At 39.2% G+C, this 21,709-nt stretch overlaps 1 protein-coding gene across 4 annotated transcripts in view; it reads right to left on the bottom strand.

Moving 5' to 3' along the window:
- Positions 1-21,709, bottom strand: part of bsnb (bassoon (presynaptic cytomatrix protein) b) — a 62,442-nt gene that overhangs the window by 21,394 nt on the left and 19,339 nt on the right. For 2 of the 4 annotated variants that reach the window (XM_032514060.1, XM_032514061.1), the window contains exon 4: positions 612-1,418. In XM_032514060.1, coding sequence (XP_032369951.1) covers positions 612-1,418 — 807 coding nt within the window. Of the gene's footprint in view, positions 1-611; positions 1,419-10,065; positions 10,182-21,709 lie in introns of those variants that run through there. The other 2 variants (XM_032514063.1, XM_032514062.1) reach the window with 2 other exon arrangements.

Genomic DNA, 21,709 nt, shown 5'->3' with positions numbered 1-21,709 from the left:
CTGAAGATAAGAAATGATCACTGAGACAATGATGACGATGATGATGTTTACAATGATAAGGATGAAGACGGTAGTGAGGAGGATGATGATGATGATAATAAAAAATATAATTATGATGATAAGGATGAATATAGTGATGACGATGATGAAGATGAGGATGAAGATGAAGGTGGTGGTGGTGATGATGATGATGCTGCTTATGATGATGGTGATAAGGATGAGGATGGTAATGATAAGGATATTTTGAACAAGAAAGTTGTATTGACATGAAATTGTTTCAATTAAGGGCGTGATACGATGAAACACAAATGTATGTGATAATACTAAAAGTCAATGATACTAACGAAAGGTAGAAAGGAGAAGAAGAGCAAAAAATATTAGATAACAAACATGTTAACTACATAAATTATAATTACGAGAAGCATAAAAAAAGATAACGATAATGATATGATGACAGCGACAATAGTGATGTGGAATGAACAAATAAAAGGATTATGATATGATGACGATGATGATTCTGAGAAATGGTTACAATTACTTGAATGGGACCAAATATAAAAATGGTGAATCAAGAGTAGTAAGTGAAGGCGAAGAAGTTGCAGGTAGCTCACTTCATGGTGTTTTGACTTGTGTGTATCTTCAGAAATCTTCATGTCTTTTGGTGAAGTGACAGTCTCTGACAATGCCTTCTTTGGAGAGGCCTTGCCGTCTTCTTTTAGAGATTTCGGTGTGACTTTGGTCTTCTCCTGGCTCTGCGGCTGTTTGCGGGCCTGGTTGTTACCTGTGGGTTTAGACTGAGTAGGTGCTGTTTTTGATGGGGTGGGAGAGGTCTTGGTATGGTTGGGTGTGGCTTTACCAGGGGTGGCCTTGGCACCAGAAGGATGAGAAGTGTCCTTCGTCTGAGCAGAGGGCTGAGCAGATCCCTTTGTCTGAGTCTGCCCTTTGACCTGGCTCTGGCCCTTTATTTGATTAGCAGACTGAACAGTGCCCTTACTCTGCACAGGTGATTGATTAAGACCTTTAATTTGAGGTACCTTACTCTGGGCTGAGAGCTGTGTTGGACCCTTAGTTTGGAAGGGAGGCTGAGCTGAACCCTTAGGTTGAGAAATAGGTTGGACAGAACCCTTAGTTTGAGGGGAAACTTGGCTGGGCCCCTTGGTATGAGGGGCAGGCCCAGCATGTTTCACAGGAGAGACAGGGCCACTTACTTGGGGACCCAGTGGTTTCTGTTGTTGTTGATGACCTGTGGGCCTAGGCCCTAAAAGTTGATTTGGCCCTTTCTGCTGAGGTTGTTGTTGATTGGCTGTAGTGGGTGGCCGGGGGGATCCCAAGGGCTGTGAAACAGGAGCTGGAATGTCTCCCAAGCTTCCTGACAGAGCCCTCTGCGTCTGGCAATTCAAGCACAACCATTCTTTCTTCTGAAAAACAAGAACAAAGAGAACAGCAATTAAAAATCTTTGAAATAGAATAAACAAAGGACATGCATTCTTGTACTAAACTCTATTATTCATGTACATTATTCAGCAAAAAAACTCTTAGTGTCACCTGGATTCCACCTGGTGCCAACAATGAGCAAAAAAAAGAAACTATTTTAATGGGCAGCAATGTGACTAAACACACAAAGTATGCACAACATTCATGTGTACTTTGGTATTGACAATGTGTCATCATATTATCTGATTATTATGTATGAAGATTGATTGGTACAGAAATATGAATGTGTCTGTTGTTGCTGTAATAACGGTCATCTGGTGCCAAGGACTCAGTATAGCGAGTCTGAAAAACTAAATATTTGAAAGCCTGTCCAAACAAGGCCTTTTATCTCTTGGTGAAGACTTAATCATTTAACAACATTAAGCACTCTCAAACAGGGTACACAGAGGAAGAAAACTGTGTGAATACAAATTAACACATCTGTTATTATATTGGAGGGTGCAACTGTCATTAGACCTTTTATGGAGCCACAGCAAACCTATAATCTGCAATAGTAGGATTTGTACTTCACTGTTATCCTCACTGAGCCCTCTGTGTGAAGGTAGTTACAAATTCTGACACAGCTAAACAATCCTGAACAAAACCCATAAAAGACAGGATATTAACATAAACAGATTTAATTGCAGGCCAATGCTGCAGATCGATGAAACTGCTCAATGGAAAGAAATGGTTATGACACAGGTTATGAAAGCTGAAAGGAGAAGTGGCCGCACCATGTTTGAAACGCAGGCTTTTGTTTTTATGATAATCATCTGTGCCTGAGGCCTGAAGAGCAAGCATTCTTGTGTCACAGACTCATACAACAAAACAAATGACCTCATAAACACCTCTAGTGCTGATTTTGTCTGCCCAATAAATCATTACTTATATTGGTGTCATAAGCATAAATAGAGAAACATGCCCAGAAACAGCTAAAAACGAAAAACAATGCAGGTATTCAATGACTGTATCAGAGGGCATCTTTACTGTGGAGGAGACAGTCAAGCTGAGAAGGTTGCATTTTTTTTTTTTAATGCAAAATAAATTTCACTCACATTGCAACTATCAAATGTAATTGGTGCTCATGGAAGTTATTGGGATTCTGTTGCTTCTGTCAAATGTCTGACATGGAGGGAGGCTTAAAGAAGAGTTATCAGCCTGAATGATATAAATAACTGAGAAAAGCCTGCATTATAAGCAAGCAAAGAGAGACAGACAGAGAGGGATAACATTTTTTACAATGGAGGGAACAACCTAACAGACATGGAGATCTTAATCTAGAGAGCCCAGAGATCAGACTTTGACAGACGCACCTCCATTGATAAAGCCTAGGTGTAGGACACAGTCTACCTTCTTTTTTCGCTAAACCTATGTAGATAAACTGATCCGGTGTGAGTGAGAGATTGAATTTATGATCTTCCCAGAGTCCCTTTGTCTCCTCTGGTTTCAGGCTCACTGGCCACGATGAAAGATGGCTACCGACCATTACAGGCCACTTCTAACCATTTTTTCCCCCAGTTAAACTAATTTGTGAAGGCAAAAGAATCTACAAGTAATGGTTAACCATTCAGTGATGTGGGTGGTAGGAGGCAAAGCTACTGCTAAAATGTAATAAGAGGATGAAAAAGGAGGAGGAGGATGGAAAAAAAACGGAGGAAGAAGAAAGTGGTAGTGGACTAATGATAGATGGTGGTGGTAAAGATGATGGCTACGATCAATAGTAATATTTATTACTTAAAATGCTTAAACAATTATTTGATCATGAAAATTGTTGTTGATGACTTTTATTTTGATCAATTAATCCACTGACAATTGTCAAAGGTCTCTACTAACCTTTGAACTATTATAACAACAGCCAATCAGCCAATTATTTTTCTTTGATTGAATTGATTTCTCAAAACATCAAAAAACTGTCCATCACAATTTCCTAGAATCCAAGATGACGTCTTCAAATGTCCTATTTTGTCTGACCAACATTCCAAAACCCAAAGGCAATACCAGAAAATAGGAGAAGTTAAATGAGCCAACAGTCATATTTTAAAAGCTGGGACCACTCAATTTTGCTTGAGAAATTAATTGATTATCAGAATAGTTTTTGATACATTTTCTGTTGTCCAACAAACAATTAACCGACTAATTGTTGCGGCTCTTGGGACTTTAGATTGTTAGATGTTAATATGTTTTCACCAGCTGGTGTGTGGTGCTGGACAGGTAGCGTGCAGACAGTGGGTATACCCTAACCAGCTGCCTACTGTAGTGACACTCAACCGCTCTCTAAAAAGAAATTGTGATTATTTCAGCTTTAATACTGGTAGACTTCAACTGATGTTTTGTTGATAATAACTCAATTAGACGCTTATTCAACATGAGTGTTAAATTATGCAGTCCCCTTATTTAGAAATAATGCCATTTTTATCATGACTACTGTGAAAATATGCAGTTAGTAAGGAAAATGCTGCAGCAAACTAAGCAATAGTGAAGGCAGTTACATTTCAATATTTTTCAGCATAAAGGTGATCAAATAAGAGCCTGGCACACACTTGGCCAGTTAAAAAAATCTTCCAAGAAGTAAAAACCACTGTGACCTTAAGTCTTACTCTGAGACGTTTAACTTCCAACATGAAACAACTACCAAAACCAAATGTAATGTAACATATAAAAACGGATATGACAGCTACATTTGAAACTGTGTTACACTGTTTTTTTACTGATGCTATTTTTCCATCCAAGATGAATCCTTTCTCAACGTGCCCAAATCCTACAGGAATGAGACCACGAAGCATGGATGGAGCTATTGGCATGCCAAACAGACAGACAGGCTTTGTTTTTATCTCTTTCAAGTGCTCTACTGAGAAGCTATATATAAACAGGTTCAGTACTCCCAGAACTAGCCATCTGTGCCGTTTTCACATGTAACAAAACAAAAAAAATGTGTAGAAATGTAAGAGACAAGTGTCTGCTTGCTGTGGACAGCTAGTGCACAATGGGACCGACAGAGAACCACTGAAGCGACACAACAATAATGACAGTAAGGACATGCTATGCGTGTGTGCTCTGTACGCACATGCTCACATAATTATACGATTATACGATCCAAATTCCTCAAGACTGCATCAAATCTGCTTAAGCTAGTTTTTTAGCATGTTCACAAAGCAGAATTGAACCTTAAGTAGATACTCTAACGAACATTTCTCCACTGAGAAGCTTTTTTCCTGCCATTTTGGCACTGCCAAACTCCTCTCTTTGCTCCTGAATCAGCATAGTATCACTGTGTGGGTGAAAGGGAGAGAGGAGAAATGCCAAACCAGAGCTAGGAGTAGCAAATTATTCATGTGGAGTGCTTTAGCTTGTACAACAGTGAACAATGTGGGCTGTGCTTCCCACCTCTGCCCACACTGTGTGGAGAAAATCAGGTCTGTATAAAGGACTGAGCTTCTGCGCTTTAGGGACAGGCCTTTAATGCACCCCGAAAAAAAAACAATTCACTGAGGCAGTCCCCTTCTACTTTTTAACTGCCCTCTGAACAACAACACTTTAACAGCTCAGATTGAACTACAGCTAAAATTACCACAGACACAGTTAATGAAATGTTTTCTTCAATCAGAAAAAAAAACAGTTTTGAAACACAGTTGTTGTTTTTCATAATTTACTTGAATTCTTGTTTGTGTTTTGGGGGATTCGGTGTGGGTGTAGTCTATATCCACCACTTTCCACATCTGGGATTGTCCTGTTGCCGCAAGAAATTGCACCTTGTGTCCTTCTTTTTGGACAGATTTCTGTTATCAAACACATTCTTTATGTTGGAATTTTAAACTGGATGGATTTACGAGGTCTATGGTTAACTGCTCCTCAGATCTCTGCAGGGTAAATCGAGACAGCTAGCTAGACTATCTGTCCAATCTGAGTTTTCTGTTGCATGCCTAAAACATCTTTTGAATGTACACGTTCCACCAAAAGAAGTTCCTTCCAGAGGCTATTTTCTAGCGGCACCAGAGCCGCCCATGACAATTGGGATTGGTTTAAAGACATGCCAATAAACCAGAGCACGTTTCTCTCCTAATGCTGTGTGGACTAGCCAGACCCTTTCCTCGCAGCACTGTGAAGGAAGGTCTGGCAAAGCGAGACTAGTGTGGTTGTGGGTGTGTGTGGCAGCAGTTGTGTGCCAGCAGCAGGCTCAGTTTGTAACTGAGATCATCTTGTTAGTGGACTGGTCACCTCATTAAATGGCAGGAGGCTGACTTGCCCAGAGACTGTACTTAACCTTGGCTCTGAACTGTAACTCAGATGAGGCTGACAAGACTAGACACTGACTGTAATATATCAAGTACATTTGAAGCATTTGGTGTCTGCATTTATCCACTGCAACATGACGTGGTTTTCAGCATCCAGTTTGAAGACAATTCGGCAGAACACATGATTTTTTTCACACTGTTTAATTATAATAGTCTCTACAGTCACCAGTGCAGCTATAGCATCTCTAATCAAAATATATTTAATTAAACATTTCTTATTTGACTGGGACCTGGCACAAGACAGCCACAGAGAGAACTTAGTGGTTTGAAGACAAGCTAAAGCCTGCCAAACTCTCCGATCTCTACAATAAACTACAATGCCTATGCTAGTGCTGGGTAATGTTTTTGTCCTTATATCAACTAGTTATAGCTCCTGTTCATATTTTCTGTCTGAATAAATTTATGGTGTCCTTAAGAGTTTATTAATTAAGAAAATGAATAAATTAAGAAAACATCTTAACCAATTCGACAATACATGTATAGCATAATAAAACCCACTGCTAACACTGTGTATCTGTCTTTTTTAATTTTTTGGGGTTGTTTTGGTTTTATGGACTATGAGTCTAATAATAAAGGCTATCTACAACCAAATACAAAAATACACTGAAGTTGACTACCCAAACATGGTGTTGAAAAGTGAGCTGCCAAAAAACTTCTCTTCTTCTTTTTTCACAGTTGTATATTTCAATGTTTATGGTCATTTTTGTTGTCACAGAGGGTAATTTGTTGTAAAGTCATCAGTAACCACATTAACATCATACAACAATAAATAATAAATACTATAAAAATCACATTGAGTATTTGCAGTAAATATTACAGCGTGCACCCAGAAAATGATCTTACAGTAAGAGCATGATGTCCACAAGCTTTGACTTATAGCTCAGCTGAAGCAAGTGTTTAGTGTGTTTGACGCAATAGTAAATAGACCTACATTTAGTTTTTTATTTTAGTTGACAAGGTACAAAGAGCGTAGTAGACAGAGCAGTTAGGGAGTGAAAGTTGAATAGTGTAAACACTGGCAGTGTAATGATGCTCCTGTCAGCTCACAGCCAGAAAAGCTGCCCTTTCACTGTCAAATTAATGAGAGATTGAACACTGTAGGTTACCACAAGGAAAAGGTCAGAGAGATTGATCCTGTTCTCATAGATTGATCCCACTCTCAGAGGAGCTTGCTGAGACATTACAGCCTGATTATTCATGTGTGTGTGTCTCTCTCTTACACATATTTAAGGCCATGTGTCTCCCTGTAGTCTGTGTGCGCGAGCGACTGGATATGCGTCTGTCAATGTCTAAGCAAGTGTAGTTGAGTATAAATTCACCAAAATATGTAATGCAGAAAGGTAAGTATATTAATTATCCAGACTGTGAACCCCTAATGACAAGCTAAGCTGAAAGCAGGTATGTGAATGACAAATTAAAGCGCTCAGATGGAGCTTAATTTGATTAAGAAATGTACCATCCTGAAATAAAAACAAACTATGTTTACTGTCTCTCAGTTTGGAATGATTCAATAAAAGCAAAAATTGCTCAAATTTCAGGATCAAACTCCCAAAAGTAGCAGTTTTTGAAATTGTAAAGAAATAACTATCAAGTACAAAAAGAAGTCAACTTATTTCAGACAAACTTGGATGGTCCTGCAGAGTACAAAAGAGGACTTCAAACTTCATTATTGTTTATTGTCTGTAGTTTACATGCTAATTATTTAATTACACACTTCCACAAGTACAAGACTCCTCACAAGAGCTCACAAGAATGAAAACATATTCTGAAATGAATTGCATTTTTTAAAACTGGATACTGTGACTAAAGCATTAAACTTAAAACTAAAATAAGTGTTATTCTTTTAGCCATTTGGGAGCAGCAAAAACAAAAGATGATATGGGAGTCTTCTATTCATTTGGAGGCAGGGGTTTTATGACCATCTGGCAAATGTAAGTCTCTCTCTTTTTAGCACTGGTTTTCTTTCCACCAACTCCTGAGGGAAATATACTCTATTTCGTTGAATGTACCTCAAGGCCGGACAGAGCTGTTAAAAAAGACTTTCATGGTTGCAGCACCTTCTACTTGGAAGGACCTACAAAAAACACTCCAAACTACAGTGTCTAATTTCCTTAAATGAGTTTAAAGGTTATGTTAAAACCATAAAACATGAGGCCATTCACATGTGCAAATGTTTTAATTAATGGCACTTTTATTCAATCAAAATGCACTTGAGATGTATTTGCCTCTTCTGTGTTTGTTTAGTGATTTCAATTTTGTTAAATGTAACTAATTTGTTCTGCTTTCTTGGCCAGGTCTCTCTTGTAAAAGAGATTTTATATCTCAATGAGACTAACCTGGTTAAATAAAGGTTAAAAAAAATGTGGCTCTTTAGTTGCTAAATGCTCCAATGTAACCAGCTAGCTGTTAACTTTGTCAGTCTGTATAGTATCCATAGACTTTATAAAATTAGGTACTGTCACATACTGGAGAGTAGTGTCATGCATTAGTTGCGACAACATGTTAGAACTGCCTCTCGGTTAATCAATTTTGAAAAACAACATGGTAGTTTGAGACAGTACATTGTGCATGTATTGTTTCAGGTACTTCAATGTTTGTTTTTATGTACCTCATTTGTCCTGATGTGTTTTTTAAGTAATACTGAAGTAGTGATTGCTTTATTTTGCATTCTCCCACCCCAATAGACCAGAGATTCAACTTTTTAGCTAAAATGCAGCTATGCAGTCACTATTTTAATAGCAGGAGTTTGTCTATATGACAACAGGTGACAGCTGAAAAGCTTTTTCTTCAGAGAGAAAAAACTACTAAGAATGCCCCAAGCAGGTGGACTCTGTGATCTGCCTTAAAATACCTGGCCTTTTCTCAAAACGGCTAACATTAAAGGTCACATTCTTTTTGTTTAGTTGCAACCATGATATAAAGGCCAAAATGAACAAACCGCTTGCCAGAAAGGTGCACAGATAACAGACCTACAGAGCCTAACGGCTGGTGAGGCAAGAATATGATGGAGAGCTTTAATACTTCTTACCCATGGAGGGAGCCAGAGAGAGCAACATTTCATAGAGAGATATGGAGTCCTGTGGGAGCATACACACCCACACAACATGAACGCGCAGAACAGAAAAACAAACAGGGCACTTACAGAGTCAGATTCAAGCATCCTGCTAAATATTGCACTTGAAGTAGGCTGCATATTAACCACCAACCTTTTCAATAACATCTTAGCTCTATTTCCATGCACTATTGGAGGTGACAGTCACACCACCCTGACCCACCTCTGACAATGTACAAACACATGTGCAAGCAGACTGTGTGTAGCCTGCACAACCTCAGTAATTTCACTTCTCACTGTCAGTCATCTCCCAGCAAGAGTTTGCCTCTGCATGGTGTCTCTGCCAGAAATCAGACCACAAGCTGTGAGCAAGAAATGTCAGCTATCATTAAACACAGTCATAAACCTCCCCGAGATATAATATTTTAGGTGCTCATTATCAGGAAGGAAATAAAGATCAATTCCCATTATGTAGTTGTTTTAATACCACAATAGAGATAACAAATGTAAAAGAAAACTGAGGCAATGTTAGAAAGAGAGCAATACAACTTTCTGCAAGGAAAAAAAGCAAACGGAAGCATGACAGCAATGCATGGCAATATTAAACATTTGTCACGCATCATGTGTTATTGTCAGTTTTACTTCTGAATGTCAAACTTTGTCAACCCTCCTTCTATCATGAGTTATCTCAAAAGAATTTGCCATCTTTTTCCTTTCCATTTTACCATCAAAATAGCCACATCATTGCCTGAATGTAATCTTGTTTTGACAGTTCACAACAAAAGAGCTGGCCACATCAACCTTCAAAGTAAGAATAAAAAACTGAAATGAAGATGACAACTATGTAACAACTAAGGCAATAATCATCATAATAACCATTCAAGTTCTGTGTCTCACAGAGACTAATGAGGCATACGACAAAGAAGTTCATAATTAACGTGTAACAAGTGAAGGTTAGGGGAGCAGAGGGTCAGTGTGAATTATTAACTACCATGTGCGCAGGGCCGCGCCACCAAGCAGGTGTGAATGGGGTGACTTTCAGGTGAATGGGGAAATATGTCATGCAGTTTGTTGCCCAGACCCAAAGACACACACACATTTTATACCAGTAATGGAGCATAGGAACACCTAAATACACTGCATGTTAAGTACGGACATCAACAAATAAAAGTAAATGAAAATGCAACAGTAGCCGTCAAATGTTACATTCAATCAAAATGAAAAAAAACTTCAAACAACCATACTCACTGTATTCAATCTAGTTGCAGTGTTCAGAATCAAAGATCAGCAGAGCAGGTTACTCTGTTAAAGCCCTATCAGAGCTTTTAAACACTGTATCCATTTCTATTATGCACAGTCTGAATGAACAGTGGTTTAAAACTACCAAGTGCGCAGTGCAGAGCGTGAGTGAACACATGTCACAGCAGTGTGCCAGGCTGTGCCACACCACGGCTGTGACAGGTCAGTAAGAGTCAGCAGGTATATAGGTTAATCCCCTGGGACTCCTTCAATAAGGACATGTGGTCAGGCCTCTGGATTAGAGAGGAAATGAAGGATCATCCACTGAGCAAGCGGGACTCAACAGGCACAGTCACACATATACAGTTCCACACAGTGCATTCAAAATAAATACATACAACATATTGTCAATGTGTTTCACAGGGCCATATTCAGAGCATCTCCATGCTACACTGTCCCACTCATACTTCTACCTCAGAGAGGTAGTAGCATGTTCAATAGGCTAACCTGCATGTATTTATTTGCTGCAGGTTATTTTTACTAGAATAATATCAAATCTGTCGGAGCAAGGTCACATTCAAAGCATGAAGAATCTCCTCTTGAATCAAGTCCCTGACTGTGTCCTGCTTTAATCTGCCTAGATGCACATTTTATATATAAAAAAGGTTACATTTCTTACACATTGGGATAGGATTCAAAAGAGTCCACAGCCTCACACTGTCCTTTGGCAAAGTGGTGCTTTGTTTACTATGTTCACCATCTTCATTTAGCATATTAGCAAGCCCAACATTTTCTAATTAGCACTAAACACAAAGTACAGCTCAGGAGGACTGGAATGTCATTAGCTAAGAACTGGACATATTGAAAATTTGACCTGATGGCTGATGAAAAGTTGAGGGATCACCAAAGTCATCCCACTTCATCCTCTGGGAACCGTAAATGTCTGTACAAAATACCATGACAATCCATCAAATACTTGTTGAGATAAAGTGGTAGATCAATTGACCAACTGACCAGCTGAAAAAAATCATCTGTAGGGTGACGCTGTAAAATGAGAGACATGCATAAACTAATGTCATTTTTTTTGCAGAGGAAAATGATCAGACAAGCAGATATTGAAAGCTAACCCTATTACTTACTTTATTATTACGCGACTTATGTGCACACACAATTTTACCAAAATGTACATATGTCAAAGACTTTTCCAAGACAGTGGCAGTCTACATGTGAAATTTCTTTCTCCAGCAAACTGTGTTGCTTCAGGAAAACAGTGTGTCATCTTCCATTTAGAATGCATGTCTTTGCTGCCCCTCCAGGTCCTGGGTAGCACAGGGTCAGGTCATGTTTTCTGCTCTTTATTGACTTATTCGTCTGTTTGTATTTGTTTCAACGGGGGGCAACAGGTGCCCAGGCCCACAGGGGCAGATCACATTGTTGAGACTGTACTGCCTCTGTAGGGGGCTATCGATTCTTAAATAAGAAATTGTGAAAAGCACCAAGACATCCAAATCCCACAAGATCATTTAGTCTGAAACCCTTTTTTTAATCACAAATCTTCTATTTTGAATTTTTCTGCTTTCTACCCTTTCTGCTAAATATGGGCAGGTGTACATTTTGCGGAATCTCCAGTATGTCTTTAAAACACATTGTGTGTTACAGTTCTGGATTTGTAAAAGTATCAGCAGCCATCTCCATAGGAAAAACCTACAATAATCATACAGGATATCTGGTAAAATGTTCAATTGATATTTTTTTATTTAACATTTTTTATCAAGAGTGTTTTAGCAGCAATAACAATGGGTTACAGTTTAACAACAAGACTTATGACTTAAAAATCTAAACTAAACAGAAATGCTGATAAAGCTGCAAGCAGCGATAAACGGGTCCACACCCCTCTAAGCATTTCGGGGGTACTGGCCGGACACCAGTTGATGCAGCTGTGGATTTCATAACCATTTGACACTGCATGTGCGAGTTAGACATTATTTTCTGGGTGGAGTGCATGATACTGGAAATGACGTATTGCAAATTTAATAACACTTCCTCTATCCACTATGTAGCACACAATCATTATACGTCATGTTTCTGTTAATCATGTGTAGACCACGCAGTTGCTAACACAGAGGATTAAAATAACACGATTGACTCTTCAGGAGAGGTAACGATCTTGTAATTTTTATGTCCTCTTTGACTCCAAAGCTGAACGCTGCTGTTGTCTTTCTCAGGGGTAAAACGCATCACTCGAGCTTCTGGGAGTGAACTTTGTAAATGTAACCATATAGAGAAATACAGAAAGAGTTTTGGGAAGCTGATAGGCTTAACTCGCTTTGTATCAACTCATTTGGCAATGGCTTAAATGTAACGGATGCTCATTTATATAAAACAGTTGTGCACTAAAGCTTTAAGCGTTATCTGGTAACGCCGGTAGAGCTGATGTTAGCTAGGTTAACCGCGTTTTAATGAGTTTCCAACCAGCAAGGAGATTATGACGTATGTATTACAGCTCAGTGATGTCAAAAAAAGATACATACTACTGTTTCTTCACAGAAAAATATGCTGAACAATAGTAAACATATTGGGGATGCAGTGCATGCCCAGACTATCCATAAGGACACATGGGCCAGTGCCCAGGGGCACCAACCATTCAGCACCAGTAGACCATATGACACAAGCTTTAAAACTATTTTTTCGTAAATTGTTATATTATTCACTTGAAATTGTTGAAAGACCATACATTACTTGTTTATAAACACTAATTTCCTTTGAGGTATGGTGCAAAGGGGTACCACATTGTCTTATGTCTGATGTAGTGCATAGCATGCAACACAGAATTAACTTTAAGAAATAACCTGTAAGGCACTTTAAAACAACAAGAATTGTTAAAATCCATAAAATGTACTATTACCAAATCAACATCATATATGAGGCCCTAAGCTATTAAACATGGCATATAATAACCCTAATCCATTGCCTCCACAATGTCTAAATATAGCTGAATCTTTAAGAGAGATTCTGTGAATCCACCTCTTCATCCCTCAAAGAAGTGAAATCTTTCCTAGAGGACAAGAACAATCCAATATCCCACTTCACACACTTCAGGACTTGTAAGACAGGATTTAAAGGATGAAGCCGTTCTGAAGGCAAAGGATGTTTTTTGACCATTTCCTTATTTTGTTTTTTGTTTTCGGAAAGCCTTTTAGCAAAGCTGTGCTAATTTGCTCTGAGAATAAACAAGATGAATTGCAGTGTTCATCCCTCTGCAATCTTGCTTTAAAAGCCCCCAGAGCGGCAGAATGCAGCTCAGCTTAGTTCAGTGAATGCACCTTTCTCTGTGGTCAAACTGTCTAATGCAGTTAGTACAATAAGAAGTTGGTGATGTGTCTTCATTTTACCTTCCTACCTACATACCTATTTCCCATCCATACAGTGGGTGGGTGATGCCATGGGTGATTTGCTCACTCCTGTGGACACTCGGATAGATTCAACACTCAGAAGTGCGTTTTGCAAAATACTTCAGAGGCAAAAGCAGAATAAAGTCAGTGGCAAAAACAAAAGTAAAACTTCTAAACACACATCTAGTTTACAAAATGTTAATCAAGCTTCAGCCAAACAAACCTATTTCACACTGTAGTTGGCAACCAACCCCAAACAAGTCATGTGTCTTATTGCATATGTCTGTCCCCAGGACAAGTTAATCAGGCTGTCTCCTCGGCCCTGTTTCATTTTAGATGAGTTTCTTACATTCATGCCAGGCAAATGTAATTCATGTATCACACATTTATCTTTTAGACATGTTACTCAAGCTGTTATCACCAGCGTCTAGTCAGGTGATTCCTTCACTCGAATGAGTCCAACAAAAATATACATCTACTAATGCTACACTAGTCTTTCAGACAGGTTGTGCTTTATAGATACACATATATGTTTTAACTTAGCAAGACCATAGGGCAGCATGGGCATCAGCATTCTTTGAGTGAGCGTGGAACTGGTGCATACTGTATGGGAGAAGTACTGAATTCCAAAAACGGAGTTACATAATCCACTATAAAAAATGTCAATTATAAAACGACAGCAGTCACAGGACTGAGGTCCTACCCAAGAACCCAGTAAGAACTCATGTAAAATCAATATAGCAATTTAACTTAAGCAAAGAAATAGTCAAGGCAAGTCTTTATGAACCCTTACCAAATGAAGATACAGACGAAAACATATACCTAATGAGACACATATGTTAAAAGAATATTGATAAGAATTTGAGAAGATTTATATTCTTTAAAAGCCCCTGAAATTAAATGCATGGCAGTCAAAGCCAAAGCTAAATCCTAATTGGTGTTCAACATTTCCTGAAGAAATTATTAATTTAAGAATAAGCTGGCTGTCACTTTAGGCTTGTCTCATACTGAAAATCATTCATTGATGTTTCAAGCTAGCAACTTGGCTAATGGCTTTCTACTGATAATACAAGAATACACAAACTCATAAAAACATTGTATGGAGACTATTTAAACCATTTAAAAGGATGATATGTCCATGGCAAATAATTCTCACTTCATTTCTTTGTATTGGTGTCCTTAAGTAGTTAGTGGAAGGATGAAATAGGTGGCACTAACGTTAGATGCTGGCTATAATGACAGTCATAAAAGTCCATGCTCACGCGGAGCTCTGTGCCCAAGAGACAGACACTTTTTTTCGGCTTAGAATTACGGTAGGAACTGCTAAAAACACCACAACCTCACCGTCCTCTCCACCCAATGGACAGACACACTTTCTTATAACATACTGTTATGTCTTTGGTCACTTTTAGAAACATGCCAGTTTTTTTTTAAGTTGGGTAGAATCTATCCCCGTTAACCCCGTTCGTTTGTTTGCTGCTTTCATGACTGTAGGGTTACAGCTGTAGCACGCTGGGTTTATGTTTTTACAGGTATATCTGGCAACCCGGCCTGGCTGTCAAACTGGGCAGTTGATAACAACACACAGGCCGAAACACAAACAGACATTCCGTCACGGAACAGAAATTTTAAAAGGAGAAAATAATGGCATTAGCATTGTTGTCAGAAAACAGTATTTCAACTTAGCATGTTTCCTTAATATCTGATGACGCATTGGGGTCATTTTTGGATTTATTACAATAAATATATTACATATTGGACCTTTAAGCACCATTACCCTTTCTTTAGTTGTTGTGTAACGCCCCCAGCAGTAGACTGCACTGGCAGTGGAGCCCCAGTGCCTTCACTAATAGAGGCAGTAATGCTGCTTTTGCCATTGTTAATATTGTTGTCTGGCCCCTGCTCAGATCAGCAACCTAGACCTTAACAACTGATTTGGTCATCTCCACTGCTGTCCGACAGCTGCAGCACTGAGAAGATTAGCAAGGGGTTAAATGTAATATCTGAGTGATCAGTGAGCTTTATCGCTTTCATTTTGTCTCTCAATCTCCTGCTCCCTTTCATTATAGCTCTCCCTTGGTTTGTCTGTGCTTTTTCTTCCCCCTAACATCCAACTACACGTCTCCATTCCATAATCTCACCAGCCTTTTAGTATTTGCAGCCTCTAAGCATAGCACACTCAGCTAACCCCCCCTCCTTCTTTCCTAATGCCAGCATTAGGGAGTAGTCACATGCCTGAGGTGCTGCGGGGAAGAGAGGGAGCACCGATGAAGCGGGTGAAGTGATGTGTTGAGACAGGAGGGCCCAGTAGCAGGGATAGAAGGATGGCTCCGGCCCACCTCTGTGGCTCTGACAGCAAGGATAGACATGGTACTGCCAGGGGCCCCAGGAGCATTGCTAAAGCTTGTTAGCATAGCCACCAGGCGTTGAAGATGATGAGTTCTGAAGAGGTGATTAAGCCAATGCTGAGGTCCCTTGTAGGCTTCAAAGCACATTCGTGCACAAGGTAAGAAAGGAAGGGCATTTGAGTTCAATTTGGTCACTGTGCTCCTAGATAGTCATTTATCATAAGAGCTGATATTGCTGCCGGAGGAGGCTGGGCTTGGAACAGGTGGGGTTGATCTGAAAGACATCTCATGAAAAATGAACTCTTGTGGTGCATAGAAGATTAGCAGAATAAAGCACATGCAATGCAATCCCAGTGTCAAAAGGTGTTTGTCAATGTAGATTTTCCTCTATTTCCTGTCACTCTCAGGTTTGGAATCAGGAAATACAGTACACAAATAATGAAACTTGAATCTACAAGCAGTTGTGAGAGCATTGTTCTGGATCTTTCAGCATGTCCGTGATATACAGAAGTTTGCAACTCAAACTCAGACTGAGCCCAGAGCCTGTTGCCAAACACAAAGGTCCCAGAGATGAGAGTGAGTGGCATTTAAGCTTCCAAACCAGCGAGCCATCTGTGCTGGGTGCAACATAATCTCAACAGGAAGCAGTAATTGCTGTGCATCACATCATCTTCTTGTCTTTTTTGTCTACCGCAGCATAGTCACAAACTGAAATTGGTCAAACATGTACCTCCTCTTTAGAAATACAGGATTTAGGTGTAAAACCTTTGTTTCACCATGTCAGTCTCCTAAACGCTAATTTACTCATCAGACAAAGTCAAAATGGCATTGTCTCGGTTTAATCATCCAACAAGGCTTACTATTCTCAGATGGCACTTATTTGTGTGGGTGGATCTTTACAGTGGTGTGTTGGGGTTAAGCATCATACTCAAGGGGATCACTACACTGCCTCAACACGGATTACAAACTCAATTATTAGCTCTTTATACAACCCCTTCCCCCCCCACACACACACACCAATCTCCCTGTCTCTGTTTTTGTATGTGTCTGTATCACCTCTTATAAATACTTTGTCTTATTATGTGCAGGGGTTTTACAAAGCTCACCCTGCTGTTGCTGCTAAATCAACAGAAGCGCAGACTGAATCAAGAGGGCTGAGTACCCCTGTTGCAATGTCAACTGCAAGCGATTCAACCAGAAGTAATTGCCAATTCAATCAATGTGTCAACAGCAAGCAGTCTCCAACTGGGCATGTATGCAGGAGTTAGAGAAATCCAAACTGAGGAAGAGGATAGAGAAGGAGGGCCCATGTGTTGATCTATTGAATCAAATTTGTGTCAATAAAATCAAACAAAACTTGTGAAATATCAAACAAAAATAAGAATTTTTAGAAAATGAAACTCACTGAAGCAAAAAAATCTTCCTGAGTCCACTGTTAGTGTTGTTGTACCTGTTAGGGCGGGACAAATGACACCTTCGTCAACTCTGAGAACCCCCCAGGGGTCACGGAACCCCTGTTGAAGATCTCTGGTTTACACAATTACACAAATAATTTGTTTACAAGTTAGACGTTTTACTTTGATTGATTACTTTTTTTGCTTCAGTGAGTACTATTCTCTCAAATTGTTCTTTTAGTTTGGCATTCAAGAAGTTTTGTTAGATTATTTTGACACTAGTTTGATTCCATAAAGAAACATCCAGACTACAACTGAAACAAGAAAGACAAGATAACCAGACGACCACATTGTCACCTGTGTCAAATGCATACATCTGTAATATATGTAAGAGTGGGACAAAGCATTTGAGAAAGAGATGAAATAAAATAAGGTACAAGCCAGCAATAAAATATTTCTGCTTTTGGCATACTGGCAGTTTTCATGAACTACAACTACTTTTAGTGTCTATTCACAATCATTGTTTCCCAGTGAACTGACAAATATTGCATTCTTTGTTAAAATATTAAGACCCACTTTGTGTAATCTGGTAGTACCCAGAATTGAGTTTCAGTGGGTGTGAATACATGCATCCTGGCATGTGCTGCATGTGTAAGATACATGTGGGTGTGTGAATCTGAAATATTGTACAAGTAATTTATGTGCTCTGGCTTTTACAAGCACATATAGTGAATGCAGCACAAAGAAAATGGAAGTATTAAAAGGATGATTGAGGCCGAGTGGGTGTTTGAATCTGTGATGGTGTACCATCATCACTTTGGGAGCAGCCAGGCTGAGCATGGCAGGCTTGGATGCATGATGCCGGCAGCCATCTGGCTTTGGATGGGACTCCTGAGGGAGACACAGGCTAGTGCCAACCTTCAGAAAACACTTCCAGCATGTTTGAGAATGGAAATGACAAGTTCATCTATACTGTGGCTCTGTGTGAGAGCGGCAACTTTGACTCATTCGCAAAAACTACATGTTTTACATAAGTTCACTGTATGCTAAGGTTGTCCTCAGGGGCACTGCAGTCTCAAGCAAATTGTAGTCCTGAATGGAAAAATTGAAATCAATAGAATTTCCATCATTAATTCAAGATATGGATTTAATCTGTGTATAGCTCTCAGTAGCTGCTGGATATAAGTGAGTCTTCAAATGAGTCAACATTATGCACAATTTGTGCAAAGAAATGTTGCAAAATGTTGAGAGAGAGTCTACTTTAGAAGTTCAATAGTGTATTTAGACTCAAGAGACAAGTGTAAATGTTGGAATACAACTGCAGCAGAGTTACTATGTAATGTTTGATATGAGGAACCAAATATATGTTCTGAAAGGGTAAGTAGACTTTTGAGCTTAAGTACAGAATTTGATTACCTAATAAATCATATTCAGGATTCAGCAGGATTCTAACACCAACCATACAACCTGCGCCTGATACTCAGCAGCATAGAAACACCTGCAGTAAAACTAAAATGTGCCTGCAAGTTTGCTTTTCTCACACTGACCTTGTTTGACATGAGGAATCAAACATAGCACTCTCCATGGCATTTATTATGTTCTCCCTCATTGAATAATTAATGAACTATTTTTTTCTGTTTCTCTAAACATTTTTTATACAGTTCTGTGAAAAAATTAGTCTTTTAACTAACGAGCCACTCAGGGCTTCTAGCCGCTATAAACAGAGGACACACTTCTATATTATAATAATAGACCCATTGAGTCAGATCAGTACACCTGCCCCAACCGTGGGAACAAAATTTAAGGCATATGGGAAAAATAATTTTATAGTGAGACTGCTGGGAACTGAAACATAATGCATTGTATGAAACACACATCCAACTTTATTTACTGTTAAATAAAAGCTAAGGCCTGGCTGTATATGCCTCTGTGGACTGGAGTAGCCTGTGCTAGTGGAAGGAGAGACAGAAAGACAGAGCAATTCAGGGATGAGGATTGACATGCAGCGTACTGTAAATCAGATTGAGCAGCGGACACTCCAGTGAAAACATTTCATGTTCTATTTGCAACCATACTCTGGGGAGACGACAATGACACAAGGTTGGTTTTAATCTCCTTGAGAAGCATAATGGGGGGGGGGAAACAGTCCCAAAACAAGGACATCCTATTTACTCAGAGCCACACATGACTTTCAGCACTAATTGATGTGAAATATTATGCAAAGAACAAACACTTCTTCTCACTCATTATCTCTGATTCTCACTCTCTTCCTCCTCCTCCTCCTCCTCCTTCTTCTCAATCTATCACCTCTTTCCTTTCTCTCCTCCTCTGTTCTTCCACTTGTTCTCGCACAGACGCTGGCATTCATCGTCTCGTCGCAGATTAAAAACATTTTTTTTATATGATATAGCTCAACCTCATTTGCTCTGAATGAATTAGGCAGTGTGTCACTCATGGGGTGACAGAACATGTATTTTCATGAATATTTCAATTTTTCTGATTTCCACAAGCATTTTTAAAAATCCTCGCTAAGAACTGTTACAGAAAATGTCATTACAGGATGTCTATTACAAGACGTACTTTAGGTGTGACATGGTAAAGGCGCTTAATACGCAGTATTTCAGAGTTTAATTAGAATTAATTTAGGTCAATTTGTAGAGACTTGTTATCACATTTTGTTTATTTATTGTTTGTTTTGTGTTTTTTTACCTTTTCCACAGTGCAGTATTTTCTTTTGTCAGTGCAGAACCTGTTTAGGCAACAAAACTACTTAGTTAGGTTTAGGAAAAGATTGTGGTTTGGGTTAAAATAAAATTTGTTAAGAAACTTGCGTACTTAACTAATGCCACATACTAAAAGTAAACAACGGATAAGACGGACTGCTGGTTTTGGTCTTTTCATGATACTTGCTGATACAAAATTTCTGCAGGTTTCACCAAGCCAAATTTACTAGACTTTTTAAGACCTATTTTAGACTATTATGAATTCAATTTTAATTCAACTAAGCCCTAAATTCAGTTTTTTCAGTAACTCGCACTTTCCCAAAGTTGAAGAATAAAATCAGTTTTATTTCTGTGGTATAATCTGAAAGAGACTCACACCAATGACACAAAAGCTGAATGGCTGCAAAATAAGTTGCATGTTGGTCTCATTTGTAGTCTTAATACAACAAAATTATATTTGGACTAGCAAAAGAAAGAACAACAACACCCGGGAATAAAAAACAACAACAACTAAGCATTAGAGGTAGTGTTGCATGGACATACCCCTGTTTAAAATGATTCAAGACCTAGAACACAATACATTTTAAGACCCTGTGGAAACCCTGTGATAATAACAATAATATTGAGTATCGCTAGCCTTGTCCTTACATACATTTCTAGTACTGTAATTGGTCAACTTTGTCACTACCCAGTTGTTCAGCTATTGAGCACACATTAAAAAAATATGCCTGCAACAGGCAAGAAAACAAAGAAAAAGCAGAAACTGAGACACAAAAAAGTTTGTAGAGATTCTGAGAAGACGAGGAGGAAGAATGTGGCAACAGGCTGTGTAAATCCAGCTGAGAAAACTAGATTCAAAGTGCAAAGCCTCACATCATGTCCAAATGGTTCTCACCCACTCTCGAGTGACCAACCTGCCAGCTCACATGGAATCGAATGAAAAGAAAAAATGTTCACAGGTTTGGAAAGAATGCACCTTATGTTGGATTGAGGCCGCAGCAAGCTGAGCACAAACAAAAAGCACACATAAGTAATAACAGAGCCTCTCATGAACACAGAGCAACAGCAGTCTGCAAGTTTTTGTAGACTCTCAGCATTCAGCAGCCAAGCATGAAAGGGACGGCTGACAAACAAATTATCTCTCTGTTTCCATAGCGATCTATGAATGGCCTATGCTAGTGCCTGTGACAACCAGATGCCTGGGAAGACAAGGCTCGCCCATAAAAAGCCTGCGCTCTGTCAAAAGCCTGTTATTACTGCTATCATTCAATTGGACTTGATTTGCATAATTAAACTCTGTTATTGCCTGGCTCTGGAAGTCTGCAAGTCTCTGCTCTTACCAACTGGATCCCCACCATGACAGAAGACCAGGGGGCACTTCAGGTAGGAATATACCCTCAGCTGACCCTCAGCTGTGACTAATCAATACTAAGATTATCCATTAAATTGAACTTGATAAGGCTCCGTTTTCTGTAGATGGGTCATATATTTCTGTGGAGCTCCGGGGTAGAGTGCACACTGATGAGGTGAGTCACAGCCTGGACTTCACTCTGCTAACTACATGAAAGGCCCTGACAGAGCAGAACAGAGCAGGTCCTGACTGAGAAACTCAGAGAGAGAGAAAGGCAGGGGGAAAGCGAAGAAGCTCACAAGCTTACATAAAGCACTGTGTACAAGCTGCATACAGAATCTGCAGCTTGAAAATCCAAATATCAACCCTTCTTGTAAAACAAAATACTTTGCATGATTTTTTTTTAATTACTTTGTTGATCCCTCTGTGTTAAACAATGAGAGTA

The sequence above is a fragment of the Etheostoma spectabile genome, chromosome 4, assembly GCF_008692095.1.
Source record: "Etheostoma spectabile isolate EspeVRDwgs_2016 chromosome 4, UIUC_Espe_1.0, whole genome shotgun sequence".
Classification (NCBI taxonomy): Eukaryota; Metazoa; Chordata; class Actinopteri; order Perciformes; family Percidae; genus Etheostoma; species Etheostoma spectabile.
This window is presented reverse-complemented; position numbering and strand designations above follow the sequence as displayed.